Source organism: Pseudonaja textilis, chromosome 10, assembly GCF_049901715.1.
Source record: "Pseudonaja textilis isolate UNSWEBS1 chromosome 10, rPseTex1.2, whole genome shotgun sequence".
In the NCBI taxonomy this organism is placed as follows: domain Eukaryota; kingdom Metazoa; phylum Chordata; class Lepidosauria; order Squamata; family Elapidae; genus Pseudonaja; species Pseudonaja textilis.
This window is the reverse complement of record NC_141999.1, coordinates 23,756,828-23,772,146: the sequence shown is the minus strand read 5'-3', so window position 1 is coordinate 23,772,146 and position 15,319 is coordinate 23,756,828. Positions and strand designations below refer to the sequence as shown.

Here is a 15,319-nt window from a genome sequence, read left to right as displayed (position 1 = left end):
TGTGCTCCGGTCCCCTTTTTTTTTTTTAAAGAGGATTGTCCCCAAAGTGCTTTTTCAAGAGGCAACTGTGGATTTTCTGGTTAGAAGAACTTTAGAAGACTGGTAAACCGTTCACTCCTCCCATCGCCCTTCCCAGAACTATCTATGATGGTCGTTGTAGGAAGAAAACCAGAATAAACAGCTCAGAGAGTCCAAAAATAAGAGCAGGGGTCTCCAAACTTGGCAACTTTTAAGACTTAAAAGTTTGACTTGTGGACTTCAACTCCCAGAATTCCTCAGTCCACATACTGGCTGGGGAATTCTGGGAGTTGGTTTACAAGTCTTAAGGTTGCCAAGTTTGGAGACCTCTGGATAAGATATTTCTTGCCGAAGATATCAAATTAGGAACGGCATGAAAATTCAGCCTGTTTGGGGCCATTCAGGATCCTTTTAACATCATTGCCTCCCAGGGTTGGTTTAGGGAGGGGAAAAAAATGGAAGAATTTGACGATCCCAAGCAATAGGAATAGAGGTAGTCCTTTCAACTTAGAACCGTTTATTCATTTAATGACCGAAGTTACACCACCACTGAAAAAAATGGATTTATTACTGTTTCTTTTTGAATAGTTGCAGAGTCCTGGTTAGAAGAGAACCAGAAAGTCTAGTTGCCTCTTTGAGACAACCATGACCTACATGACTGAGAATCTTCCATAGACAGGACTTCACTTGTGCAGTGGTGGTTGCACCATTTTTGCACACAGCTTTTTTGTTTTTTTACACACACCTCCTGCAAGAATCTCCCGAATAGTGAAAGACATAAAAAACAGGGAGGAGGGAAAACTTCCCTCCGTAGATATTTAAGCAAGTTGCTTCTTCCAAGCATTGCAGAGGATACAACAGCGGTGGGACTCACCTCCGGGGGGAGGGATGAATCTGCCGACCGAGATGAGGTGGACCAACGGTTGCTTTCGTGGTGTGGAGACCATAACTTGGTCCTCAACACCGATAAGACCAAGGAGCTGATAGTGGACTCTAGAAGGAGCAGATCAGACCTCCAGCCCTGGCTTCTCAAGGGAGACCGAGGGGAACAAGGGGCCAGTTTTAAGTTTCTGGGTGTTACCCTAAAAGAGGACCTGACCTGGGGGGATCACATTGTAGCCCTGGTCAAAAGGGCCCAGTAGAGATTAGACTACCTGAGGTTTCTCAGGAAATGACAACTGGATGAAAAACTGTTGGTGACCTTCTACCACTGCACCAGAGAGAGTGTCTTAACTTACTACACAGCTGTGTAGGGTTTGCCACTTGCACAGGGGCAGATAGGACAGCACTCCAGAGGGTTAAAGTCATTGCCCAGAGGATCACAGGTTGCCCTCTCCCCTCTTTAGAAGAGCTTTAGAGCTCCCGCTGCCTTAAGAAAGTTCAAAACATCCTCAAAGATCCATCTCATCCTGGGAACCCTTTTTTTTTGAACTATTATCATCTGGCAGACGGTACAGGAGAATAATCAAAACAAGGACAAATGGGCTGAAAAACAGCTTCTATCCCAGGGCAGGAGCTCTTACTGGATTCAACTGTACAATGCAATATTACTGTAATATCAGGGGTTTTCAATTCAATGTGTGGGGTGTGAAAGGATGTGTGTTTGTGTTTATCTTCATAGTCATAATTTTTGTACACTGAAGATGGTATTTAATTTCACTGTACGAGGTGCAATGAGAATAAAGTAAACTAGAGACCCGTCAACGCAGGTCACCGTTGGTGACAGAATAATCTGCAGTGGGGGAACCCAAAGCGAGAGGGCCAAAGCCTTGGAAGCCAGGCCGTCCTCGACTTACAACCACGCAGAGTTACAACGGTGCTGGGGAGAAAAAAAAAGCGACTTGCGACCGGTCCTCGCTATTACGACCACCTCTCTGCAATCACAACCCAGGTGCGCTCGGCAACCAGCTTGCGTTGACAAGGGTTGCAGCCTCCCCAGGTCAACCTTCCTTGGGAAGGGGGGGGGGGCACCTCCAATCAGGTAAAGTCAATGGGGGGGGGAGCTGGATTCACTTAATGACTGCAGCAGAAAAGGTTGTAAAACAGGGCAGGACCGCCTCGTTTAGCGAGAAAGTTCTGGCCCTAAGTCGTGACCGTGCACAATTCCCATCCCGACGGGTGGTCGTTAAGTCGAGGTCTTGAGAAAGGCAAGGCAAGACCCTGTCCCACCTGGATCAGGGTCGGACAGCTTCGTGGAGCAACCTGCCCCCCCTGGTGGCCCCAGGTATCTCTGTGTCTTGGAACCTCTCCCGGTCTCAAGGGCGGAGCCAGTTCCAACCACACCTTGTGAGTCATGCCTGTTGGAAGTTCCTGCACTGGCAAGTTCAAATCTGCAGGTGAATAGCTGCACCTACAACCAATCAATCAGGATAGAGCTGGAAGGGACCTCGGAGGTCTTCTAGTCCAACCCCCTGCCCGAGCAAGAAACCATAAACCATTCTAGTTTCTTCCGCCTTATATAGCTGGAGAACCGCTTCTCCTGGACAATGTTCCCTTTAAGGCTTGGAGGCAAAAATGGCAAGTAAAAGCAGCTGTTAAGAGGGAAAAGGGTACTGGCCTCCTGCCTCTCCCACTCATAGCTCAACCTGAATCTCCTCTCCCCACTACGCCCTGGTTACAACCTGCTGAGAGTGGAACAAGTCCTTGCTTAGTTGAGCTAGCGAGGGGAAAAGCAGTCAAATCTTATTTCTTCTTTTGGCTTCACACCCCCATCTAGTGGCCATTAGAAGAACGGCGCAACCCGGGTCACAATCTGATTATCCCATTGTATTTTGACTTTAGCGTTACCCTGGTTTTATTAGTTAACGCACCTTTAAGCTTTGGCGTGGATTTCAAGGGGTGGCTCTTATCTACAGAGGGCAGCGTCCAGGGCCACGGATGAAATCCTGCAGGTGTGTTGCATGGCTTAAGCTCCTGTCATGGGTAGCTTCATACTACTTCTTTGAGAAGTGCCCATTTCTTACTTGGTTATTTTATTTTGTGGGGGGACAGCAAAATTCAGCACAGTGCATTACGTTCACAGAAACAACATATAAAATGCCTATCACAAAAATACAAAACACCAGAGCTGTGAATTATTTTTTTAAAAAAAACATACAGCAAATCAAATTGCCCATGCCTGATAGAATCCAGGAAGCCAGACAGCTATGCGCACCACTGGCAAATCAAACAGCTGTTTATTGGTTTTAATAAACACCTTTTAAAAAATGGGGCTGAAATTAGTATGGCGGATAAGGGGTCATTGGGAAGAAGCCATGATACTGGAAACACCTGAAAGAAAACAGAAGGGAAACGGGGTGGTGAAAAGAGAGAAATTCAGAATGTGAGTTTCAGGTCTTTGCCTGATCCAGGTGAACGCTCACAAGCTGGCAAAATTGTAGAGGATTACAACTCCCATCCATCTGAATTAGCATAACTGCATCGAATGGAGAAAGGAGTCTTGCAGGTAGCCCTCAAAGTCACTTGTAGTCATAAATTGAGGCATGTGACAGGATTCAATTTATTTTATAACTGTTTTTACGTAGGTTATGAGTCCCTTCTGTTCTATTTTTTAAAATAAATACCTTTATTAAACATTAAAAAATAGATACAAAATATAATACAACTCATTAAAACGAAAAACACTATGAACATTACAAATCAATTTGATGGTGGTTATATACCCATTATTATCCCAGTACATATTTCATATTCCTGGTTATTTTCCAAGCATTATCCTCTTTAAACTCTTCCTTATTTATCTACTCGATCTCTATCATTTATCCATTTGTATCAGTTTTCTCAAACCGTGTAGTACTTCGAGTCTTCCTTTTCTTTTAATTTTAAAGTTTATCCCATTTCAGCGTAATTGTAGATTTTTTGAACCCTAACCCTTCTGTTCTTAAGTGAATCACACGGTCATTAAGCAAACCATGCCATTGTGAAGAGCATCTAGCACAGGTAACGGCCGTCTGGTGCGGAGTTGCTTCGAACTGCAAGCGGGCCGACAAATAAACTGAGTAATAATAATCATGAAAGGTGCCAAAAATCATGGGCATGTGGTCGCAGGACACCAGTCATAAATGCAAACTGGTTGCCAAGTCCTCAAAAAGTGATCACACAACTGCAGGGAGAGAGGGTGGCAATAGCCACAAGGAGCTTTTCTAAAAGTTCGACATAATTTCAAACATTTGTTAAGCGGCCGATGATCGTAAATTGAGGACTACCTGTAATATACCGAAGAGCACCAATTTCGCCCGGTCCCCATCTTGCAATTCAGGGCCTCTTGAGATCGATCACCTTTCTTTTTACCTTCCTAGAGCAGGCCTACCCTAACACCTCTGATTTGCCTGAAGGGATGTGGATACGCGTTTTAGGAGACAAAAAAACACAGGTATGCAGCCACAAAAGCATCCCTCAAACAAACCGCTGGACAAAATTGATCTCAACTGCCTCCTTCCCACAAACCAGAGGAAAGGTTCCTGATACACAGAGTCGAGGGAGAGTGGAGATCCAGGAACTTCCAAACCTTTCCTTATGTTCCTGCATCACCTGTTGCAGGAAGCGAAGGAATGGGTAGGTCATGCCCCTGTCGGAATCTGAATCCGAGGAGGAAGATGAACAGCTGATAGGGAGTGGGAGTACGGCTCCGTTGGCTGGGGAGGAAACTGGGGAAGGGCAAAGCACGGCTGGGCAGAGCAGGGGAGAGGGAGAGCAAGGGAGAGGGAGTTCAGAGGAAGACCCAGGCCCACCCCTTCGTCCTAGGGCACGCAGGGAGGAACGGAGAAGGGAGCAACGTGGGTTGCATGGCTTACAGGGGAGGAAAGGGCCCTGATTCCCTTCATTAGACACATCCGGGAATGAGAGTTTAAAAGGACTGAATGCTGAGTACGGCAGTTATTGGGAGCAAATGTGACTTTATCCTGTGTTGCCGCTGCTTATCTGTGTTCCTGGAGTCTTCTCATCCATGTGAGTTTTGCCATGCCTGCACATCTGGAATTCTTGCTCCTGCCCTGCCAAACCAATTATCTCATTTTGGCTTGCGTGGACTTATAATTACCGTTTGTGTTGACCATGTTTTAGACTTGATTCGTTATAGTCAAAGGCTGTTCCTGGACGTTTTTTTTCTCCTGGACATTGGGGGCAAAGTTGGAGCTAGTAAAGGGACTCTTACTGATTACCTGTGCTTTGGGTCCTTACAGGGTGATATTTTAAAGTTGTGGCTAAATAGGGGCTGCTACTCTACCTGGAGGAGGGGAGGAACGCATTGCGACGGACAAACTTCAACTCATAACCTCATGATGGTTGTTAGGATCTGCCTACATGGGGAACCTCATCAAGTCAAAAGAGGGAATAAGCACAGCTTCCAAAAATTGGGAAATAGTTACACTGGGCTTCTGAGTTCCAAATGGACACGACACACACCAGAGATGCTCTTCTCAGCAACTTCTGAGAGCTGAACTAAGAAGGCAAGCATCGCACGTAGGAAAAAGTGATGGCACATGCGATTGACATATTGCAACACTCAGCTCCAAACAGCAAGATTTATACGTCATCTCCTCTTTAGTATAGAAAAAAAATAAAAATGAAAAAGGAGGGAAACGAGCAGGAGTAAAAAAAAAAAGATACTCACTGTCAAAGTCTATTTTCTCCACAATGTTTTTAGGCTTGATGTTCTCTTCCTGGTTTGAAATGAATATTGTCCCGGGTTCTGTTTCTACCCAGCCATATTTGCTCATCCAAGACTTCAGCTGATTATCTGCAGCAAAGAAGGAGACTTACATGCTGGGAGGATTGGGCCAAAGAGAGAATTCTGGGTTTTGTCAGAAACTCTCTTTCTTCCGTCAGGTTTATGAAAACGATTGTTAATGCGAAATATATGGAGAACGGCAAAACTGTGAAAGCCGTGGAGAATTTGGAATGGGAAGAACAAAATGAATTATGCAGCTAAGGACCCAGGAATGGTTTCACCACGTAGAAAACTAAAGAGAAACGTAAAATTAATTTGCTTCCCATTCGAACATGTGCTGATCCTGTCACCCTGAACCATGAGACAGGCGGCAATTTGATTGATAGATAGAATGGATGGATGGATGGATAGACAGACAGACAGAGGTAGATGGAGTAGACGGAGGTATATATCTATAGATGATATAGATTAGAGAGAGAGAGAGAGAATGAGAGAGAGATGTAGATGGTAAATATAGATGATTGATAAATATAGTTTAGAGAGAGAGATTAGAGATATATAGAGGTAGATAGGTAGATGATTGATATAGAGGTAGAGAGAGAAATTAGAGATAGAGGTAGGTAGGTAGATATAGATGATTGATATAGATTAGAGATGAGAGATTAGAGATAGAGGTACATAGGTAAATAGATATAGATAATTGATAGATTAGATAGAGATTACAGATAGATAGATAGATCGTATAGATGATTGATAGATTAGATTATAGACAGATATAGAGATTAGAGATCAATATAGACAGAGACATACATTTTACAAATTAACATGTAGATTAAAACACGGTTTTCTGTATTTCCTCCCATATCCCTCCATTCTAAATATCAGCAGGCTACGAGGTACAACGAAACATTGTCATGAACCCACATAACAAAGGGAAGGGAATTATATACCTGCCTGTACAGCCACTCACTCACCTGTTAGATCGCCCAACATTTTGGCCAGAAGCCATCGGTCAATGTGCTGGTATGTGATCCCAACTACGTGACAAATGACTGAAAAAGGAAAACGACACAATTAAGGAAAAGGAAGAAACTGAATACTTTTTGACATCCAACTTATTTTATCAATGGTTAGCTATTAGCTAATAAAAAAACAGAAGTTAGAAACGTGTAAATGAAAGAAAAGGACTAATGATATAAGGGAGGTTTGTTAAAATGGATAAGCATCTATTATTATTATTACTATAGAACTAAAACCAGTGTAACAAATATTATTTGTTTTGATACACATTTTGATTATTTCCTAAAAATATTTGTACCCAGACAACACACTGTTTAACTAAAAAATGAAATTTGTATATGTTACAAAATACAATCAAATTATGTTTAAAATGGCATGACTTCAAAGTGTGCAGTTCTGGCTGCTCTCTTGACTTTATTTTTTTGACACATACCCCCTGCAAGAATCTCCCAAATATTAAAAGACGTATCAAGCAGGGAGGGGGAAACGACCCTCCCAAAATGGAGCAATACTTGAGACACCCCCCATGCAAATTGCAATACTTTTGACTTACATTTCCTAACTGAATCTTCAAATCCGATGATCCCATCTAGGAGTTTCATATTCTTATCCAGAGCTTGCTATTATTAAAAAAAATAAAAAATCAGAAATGAGAGAGGATAGCCTTGGTCAAGGACAGCACCACAGCCAATGACAGATATCGGTCTACTTTTCTACAAGCATCTAAACTTACTGTTTTTCAGGAGATTAAACAAAAGCAGCACGAAAATCAATTTAAAACATTTGCAATTGACCAAACAACCTGACGCCTATTAAACCAGAGGTCTCCTGTGGTAATATATTCATCATATTCTGCAAGTCCTCGTACAGCTTTGTAAGATCTGGGGGTATCACAAACGCTCCTCATGAGGGCAGTAGTGCTTTTATGATGGGTGATTTGATCCTGTTGGGGTCTGCAAAGCTTAGAGACCAGGAATGTGGGTAAAGTTCACAGTACCCAGCGAGCCATTCCCATGAGACCTTTGGTGCCTGGATATTCTCACGGGAACTTTATCACCTTCGCCGAGGCCCGGTTGAGATAATAATGTTGAGGTAATTGTTTTGATTTTGTACTTGCATTTTCTTAATAAATACTGCTACCCGAGTGCTCTCGGGGCTGGCAATTGCTCAGACGTTTCCCTGCGTCTCCCATTTTTCAATTGTCAGACCACCACAGTCTCCAACCTTGGTAACTTTAAGCCTGGAGGACTTCAACTCCCAGAATTCCCCAGCCAGATTTGCAGCTTTGTTGGCTGGGGAATTCTGGGAGTCGAAGTCCTCTAGGTTTAAAACAGCCAAGGTTGGAGACCCCTGTATTAAACGACTGTGTCTTCCCAAAAACCAAGGGAACAAATGTGTCGTTCTGCAGATGTTCCTCGGACTGCAATACAGGTTGTCCTTATGACAGCAATTGGGAGCCGAATTTCCATTCCTAAGCTAGATGGTTGTTAAGTGAGTTGCATCCAAGTTTGCAATCTTTTTTTCAGTGCCGCTGTAATGTTGAACAGTGGCTATATGAACGGTTGCAAGTCAAGGACTACCTGTATTAAAACTATTTATTTCGCAAGCACAAACGGATTTGATTTCCGCAGGCTTATCAGTCATGTCTGCGTGAATCTATTCATCAATAAAATAAAAAAATTGACTTACCCAGAAAGCCTGAAAATGACAGTTCTCCAACAATTCCCCCAGGTATAAGATCTGACGGATCGGGCTCTCCTCTTGCTGGCAGCAGCAAAGTTAAGGAATCCTACATAGGAAGCTGGAGAAATGCATGGACAATTCCTCCCCACCCCTCTCCCCCAAGGATCTTGTGGACCGGACAAGCTATTAAATACTCCCATGCTTGGTCTCTGACCAAAAGCCACTTGAAGAGACCTGGAAGCGTTTGAAATGTGTTTTTACAGGCAGCTGTTATGTATAAGTTGAGTTGATAAAAATCAGAAATGAGGTGATAAGCTGCCTGGGAAAGCCAAGGGACATCGTCAAAACCATAAAAAAAGAGAAAGTTAGAATATTTCGGACATTGGGATGCAACGCCCAGAAAAACACGTCATCCTTCACTCCAAGGAAAGATTGAAGGTGAATGAGGTCCAGGCAGGAGGAGAACAACATGGCTTCAAATTCTAAGGAACTGGTTTGGACAAAACTCAGCAGCCCTTTTTTGTGCAGCTGTTGATAAAAATAGGATTGCCAACATGGTCACCAATGTCCGATGACAGATAGGGCACAAGAAGAAGAACGCTGCCCAGCTAAAACAGAGGCTTATGTACATCTGATCGTACCTCCACCTATCTAAGTAAGCCTGATGGCATATTTCGTGGCTGGCTCAGGAATTCTGGGAGTTGAAGTCCACAAGTTACAAAGGGACCATAGTTGCCCACTCTTGGTCTAAGCCATTGTTCTCAGCTGAATTCTCCATCTAGACCAGAGGTCTCCAAACTTGGCCACTTTAAGACTGGTGGACTTCAACTCCCAGAATTCCTCAGTTAACGTGACTGGAGGAGGAATTCTGGGAGTTGAAGTCCACCAGTCTTAAAGTGGCCAAGTTTAGGGACCCCTAATCTAGCAGGTTCTTAACAGAATTGGGATTTCTATAGGATTTAGGGTACGAGTCTTCCAACTTGGCAAGTTTAAGACTTGTGGCCTTCAACTCCCAGAATTCCTCAGCAAACGTGACTGGAGGAGGAATTCTGGGAGTTGAAGTCCACCAGTCTTAAAGGGGCCAAGTTTAGGGACCTCTGGTCTAGACTTTTTCCTGGTGAGCTGTGCCTGGTGGGAGGCTTCAAGTCCTAACAGGGATTTGGGGGGAAGTTATCCTAGAGTACAAAGAGGATACGCGAGCCTGGTCAATCATGCACTTGCAGAGTGTGAAGTCTGTGTGAGGCAGGTTGGTCAGTGCTTTGAGGAGAATCTGGGCAGTCACCGAGACCTGGAATAAGTTAGGATTAAACTGATACCTAGAGGAAAAAAGGATGGCGAGATCACAACCTGAGAAGTTTGCGCAGAAAGCCCAACATGAAAGCACAGCATTTCAGGATTTCTCCTTCCAGAACAGGGGTGTCAAACTCGATTTCACGGAAGGCTGCAACAGGGTCACACTTGACCTCCGGATATGTGGGTGGGGATAAGCGTGGCCAGCTCAACATTACACGTGTCAGGGGCACCTGTAGTGGCCAAGTGCTAAGGCAGGACTTCCTCAGACCCTCCCTCTCATTATGGAGCCTCGGTGGCGCACTGCTGTACTGCAAGCTACTCCTACTGCAATTTGGCAGATCAAATCCCACCAGGCTCAAAGTTGACTCAGCCTTCCATCCTTCCGAGGTGGGTAAAATGAGGACCCCAAGTTGTCCTCATTTTGGCTGATCCTGTAAACCGCTTAGAGAGGGCTGTAAAGCGGTGTAAAACATTATATATGTCTAAGTGCTATTGCTATTATAATCTTCCTTTCTTTTCTTCTTTTTCCTTCCCTCTTCATTCGCCATTCTTCTTCTTCCTTCCCCTCTTTTCTTCTTTTTCTTTTCTCTTTCCCTTTCTCCTTTCCTGCATGCTCAAATGTAAAAGAGAAAACATTTCTCCTTTTGTTTCGTTTTGGAGTTTATTTTGATAGGACTCTGCCAGCCAAAACGGAGCTCTGGGCTGCGTGCCGCCCTCCCATGAGCTCCGTTTTCGTTGGCTGCAGGCTGGTCCTTTGCGGTTTCCAAGGTGACCCCCACGGGCCAGATCTAAGCACTCTGCAGGCCAGATTTCGCCCGCAGGCCTCAAGTTTGGCACTCCTACCTTAGAATTTATTTCAGAAATGTTAGATGGCTGCTCAACCTCTCATTGACTCCAGGCCATTTACAGAGATAAAAGACTAAAACGGCAACAATGAAAAAAAAGCCACGACTCCTTTCACCCTCTTGCCAACAACAACCAACTGAGTCAGCCGAATGGGCACCATCCCACTTCTGGGTCTCCAGGTCTTGCCTTCGATGCTTTGCGAAAGAGTGTAAAAGGGGCAAATGATCAGCAACTCACAGTTTGAGCACAGCCAAGTTGGCCTCCAAGTCATAGGCATTCTCTTTGGCCTGGGTCTCCACGTAGTGCTGCAGAGTGACGAGATTTTCTGGGTTGTACCTGAAATTCAGGAAAAAGATGGAGCAGCCGTCAGGAAGGACGCTGACTAATTCCTTCCGCCCCATCCCGGTTTCTCCTCCTTAAATCCCATTTTTCAAGCTAAAAGGAGATGCAGGAGACGCAGAAATGCTGCCAGTCCGGCGGAGACGTGGGGTTCCTGAGCATGAGCAGAGTGCCATCCTCCCACAAAGCTTCCTGAGGTTCCTAGATGAAGGTTTCAAAGCTCCCGGGACCGCTTTGGGGGGGGGGGAGGGAGAAATACCTGTCGATGCCCTTCAGCAGCTTCCCGACGCTCGCCCGCATCTGCTCGAAGGCAGCCATGTCTGCGGAGGCTGGAGACGAAGAGGAAGCCGGAAAAAGGAAGCGGAAGAAGCAAAGCGAAGGGAACTTCCGGCTGAAGGCGCCAACTTCCTTTCCCGCTCTAGGTTTTGCCAACGGAGCACACGGAGTACGCGTGCGCAGTGAAAATCGAAGCGTTTCTCAAACTTCAGCCACTTTTAAGACGGGTTGGGACTTCAACTCCCAGCATTCCTCAGCCGGCCTTGCTGGGACAGAATAGACTCCTTCCCTTGGGTCCAGCGAATCCGCTGCATTGTGGGAGTTGAAGTCCACACGTCTTAAAAGCGGCTGAGGATGAAAACCACTGGCACAGAGCCGCCCTCTCCGAGCCCCGCCTTATAAGTAGCCCCGCCCACTTCCCCGCCTCCTTGTAGAAAGCATGTGTTTTTTTTTTTTTTTTTTTTGACAATGAGGACTAGGAACTTGTTTTACTTTCTTCATCGCCCCTTTTGAAAAACAACTCTCCAAATACATCCTAGCTGTGTGCGAGAATCATAAAAGTTTCTTCTCTGATCGGCTACCTCAATGCCCCCTGGCAGGGCCAAGGGGGGGGGGGGGGGGCAGGAAAGAAGGCTAGGAGCCCCCCATTCCAGCATTTTTGCAACTTAACCCTACCAGACTCTGCTACATCCTCCCCACCTTCCAAGGGATCCACCAGAGATGGGGTGGGCCTTCAGCATGCTTTAACACAGAGATGTCCAACCTTGGCAACTTTAAGGTGTGTGGATTTCAACTCCCAGAATTCCCCAGCCAGCACGTGCTGGCTGGGGAATTCTGGGAGTTGAAGTCCACACGCCTTAAACTTGCCAAGGTTGGACACCCCTGGTCTAGCACAGGTCTTAGATTCCTGCAGGCTCCCGGCCTAGAGATTTTGCCCCCATGAGATGCCCACTGTCCCAGCCGAGGAGATAATCAGTCAGCAGAGACCAGAATCCACGCTCTGGAGGCCATGGAGAAAACTTATAAAATATTACGTGTGTTACCTGTGAAAGGTGCAACCCAGGTGGCAGGTGCAACTGATGGGAGGTTTTGAACATCATCCCCCCAACAAATAAATAAATAAATGGGACCTTCCTTTGATCCCATATCACTTAAGGAAAAGCCCCAAGACCCCAAGTTGCATCTCCCATGTGGCTCTGGAGAAAAAAGGATGGAGGGGTCATGCTTGTTACAGTAAATATCTGTTTGGGTATTTGTTGATTTATTCAATACTAGCTCTTCCCCCTTGCTTCGCTACAAAACTGTGTGGCCAGGATTAGTTTTGGGGGAGGAAAATAAGACGGGGTGGGAATTCTGCCTCTGCCTGCCAGCATCCATCGGTATTCATCTGGCTAGCATCCTGTCAGCATGTGAGAGTTGAGGGCTGTTTGGAAACGGAAACAGTATTCGCTGTGTGAGCAAGGAGACAGCAAGGAACCTGGGCGTGGCTTAGCTCAACTGTTCTGTACTAAAGCTGGTTGTTGCTGTGAAACTGAAACTCCTCTCCTCTGCTTGTGTTTTGCATTTGGAACAGATTTCTTTTGTCACTTTTTAACTTGTCTTATTCTCCTCCCTTTTCCTTCCTTTATGTTAGCTTGAATCTTAACATTTGCTCTTTGAAATTTGATAAAGATACTTAAACTGGAGGCTTTAAAGTATGTACTTTGGGTTCGAACTGAATTTCTTCCCTTTAAAAACTGTTCTCGGGAGAGTTTTTTTCTCCAGTAGATGATAACTGGACATTGGGGGCCAAGTTGGAGGAATTAAAGGGACTTTGCCAATTTTTGTGACTTCGTTGCTTTTGTGCCACACCCCTTTGGGTCATCACAGTTACGTTATGTTCATACTTATACTTGGTTTTTTCATACGTGCTTGACCAACAAAGGAAATAAGTAAATAAAATAAAAAATAAAACCTGCAGGCTGGAAAGATCTCCATCCACTTACATCCAAACTCCCAAGAAGGGTCTTGACCATTTCTGGATGAGCCGAGAAGGCCCTTCATCCTTCAACCCCAGAAATTTGCTCGCCCACATTAATCACGCTGCAAATCAGGAAGCAGAACTCTTCACCCGTATCCTGACCACAGCACAGAGAACGACGCCTACACGCGTACAGAGTTTATATACTCTGCCTGCACAAGCGGGGGAACCCTGAACAATGGATGCTCAAGAAAGAGCAGCCCAACTGGAGATTTCCACCCGAAACCCTCAAGAGGACTTTGAACTTTTGCAGCGTGTTGGCGGAGGGACCTATGGGGAAGTCTATAAGGTAACCTCAGTTGTCCTGCATGGGGGTTTGGGTTCGAGTGCTGCCCGGGCACTTTTTTTCCAGCTGGGGAGCGGTGATTGTGGCTTAAATGGTTTTTGTTCCTGGACATCATTTAACAAATGCAACAAATATAGATCAGGCTTCCAAGAAAAGGCAAGGTGCAAAGGATTTTTAAAAAGAAAAAAAGAAAAAAAAAGTTAATATTAGTCTGTGGAACTTTGGGCCACATGATATACGGTAGGGGAAACTGATCTTATTAATCTAATAGTCTAATAAATATGTAGTATACATTTCCAACTGCTTCCAATGCATTAAAATCATGGTTGCATCTTAGCTAAAACCCTTAAGGAAGGTTAATCTGATGGTTTAGCAATAAATGTACTATAATTGTTTGGGGTGGAAGCAGGCATAAAAGTACAGAAGAGTGGACTTTTTTTTTTTTTGATTCCCATCACTGGTCCCGAGTCCATTCGTGGCTGCAAATTCTATCATTTAATCAGCTTTATGTGAGCAAGAAGGTATGAGACGGTTTGACTGAATCCCAGCCAGGACTAATTGTTTGCAAAAAAAATTTTTCCTGCAACTAACCTGTTTAAAAGGTAGAAGATTTTGGTAGCTCCCTCACAAATTGTATTAAATCGTTTTATTAAAGGCTAATAATTAATTTAACTAAAATGGCACAAGCCTGAAAAATGAATAAAATGTGGTAGTCGAAAAAATTGCTCTTACATTATTCCTGATTGCTTTGCGCTCTCTCTCTCTCTTTCTCTCCCTCTTTCTCTCTCTCTCTTTCTTTCCCTCCCTCTCTCTCTCTTTGTCCTAAACATATTGGAAATAGCCATAAGGGCAGGTGGTCCCTGGATTTGGGCTTTGTATGGGCCTTCTTAGGGAATGTACGAATATCTCTCATGTTTTCATCAGAGTCTGTTGTTTGATTTTATTTGATTTAATTCGAATGCTTCTACTGATTAGGTCAGTTCCAATCACCAGATCGATTAGAGCAGAATTGGTTTAAAAGTGAGCTGTTGCTGTCTAAAAGCGTGTTAATGTACAATACCCTGAGCGTCGTTTGGAATCGAATCAGTCTCACTTTCTGTTTTAACAGTGTTTCTCTCAACCTTAGCAACTTTAATATGCCTGGGCTTCAACTCCCAGAAATCCCCAGCAGTCTGGCTGGCGACGGGGAATTCTGGGAGTTGAAGTCCACAATCTTCAAAATGCCAAGGTTGAAACACATCGCTGTATAGAATCGTCCTACATGCCAAAGAGATATTATTTGATCCCTCGGCTTACCAATGGAAGCCTTGCACCCGTGCAACCCTCCATTAATTTGAGTTTAATTGCTGCAATTTTAGGCTTCTGTGTAAAGACTCCTCAAAGCTGCACAGATGGCAGTCTGGCAGCCCCAGATGAAGTTTCCTGTTTGCTACTACAACTTTCTTTTGTTTTTTTTTATTGACTTGTGTTTTTTAATACCCCTGTAATCAAACAAAGCCTCGCAGTTTGGCCAGATGTACATAATTACACCGTATTTTTCTTCTTCTTCTTCTTCTTAAATAATCCCTACAAGAAAAGGATGTTTCCTTTCTGTTAGTCATACCCCTCACAACTGAATTAATACCCATGCTCGAACACGTCCCCCTCTCTCAACCGTTTAGCCCAGCAAGGGGCTAAAATCCTTGATCTGTTCCACTCTATTTTTGCAAAAAAATAAATCTCCTGTTTTGTCCTCAGCCAGTTTCGCACATCTTTGTTTTCCCAAGAAGGAAAGATTGAGCAATCTCATGCTGGCAATGACCCCCACCCTCAATGCTGCCTACAAAACATAAAAATATTGCTTTAACAGCACAAAATGTGGATGAAAATA

The 15,319-nt window shown here is 44.4% G+C and overlaps 2 protein-coding genes across 3 annotated transcripts in view; one reads left to right on the top strand and one right to left on the bottom strand.

The window, feature by feature from the left end:
- Positions 1-3,175: 3,175 nt before the first annotated feature.
- On the bottom strand, positions 3,176-11,210 carry EIF3K (eukaryotic translation initiation factor 3 subunit K). 2 transcript variants are annotated; one of them, XM_026715310.2, is made up of 8 exons: positions 11,127-11,210; positions 10,766-10,864; positions 9,585-9,705; positions 8,396-8,470; positions 7,260-7,326; positions 6,661-6,738; positions 5,630-5,755; positions 3,176-3,288 (listed from the first exon to the last, which is right to left on the bottom strand). In XM_026715310.2, the coding sequence occupies exons 1-8, from the start codon at positions 11,183-11,185 to the stop codon at positions 3,257-3,259; spliced, it is 657 nt and encodes a 218-aa protein (XP_026571095.1). In that variant the 5' UTR covers positions 11,186-11,210; the 3' UTR covers positions 3,176-3,256. The 2 variants fall into 2 exon arrangements, with proteins under 2 accessions (XP_026571095.1, XP_026571096.1); XM_026715311.2 differs by lacking the exon at positions 11,127-11,210 and having other exon boundaries at positions 9,585-9,677.
- A 2,056-nt stretch (positions 11,211-13,266) lies between these two features.
- The window catches only part of MAP4K1 (mitogen-activated protein kinase kinase kinase kinase 1), a 35,986-nt gene continuing 33,933 nt past the window's right edge, over positions 13,267-15,319 (top strand). The window contains 1 exon segment of the mRNA XM_087939301.1: positions 13,267-13,452. Within this exon segment, the coding sequence (XP_087795427.1) occupies positions 13,342-13,452 (111 nt within the window). The 5' untranslated portion in view covers positions 13,267-13,341.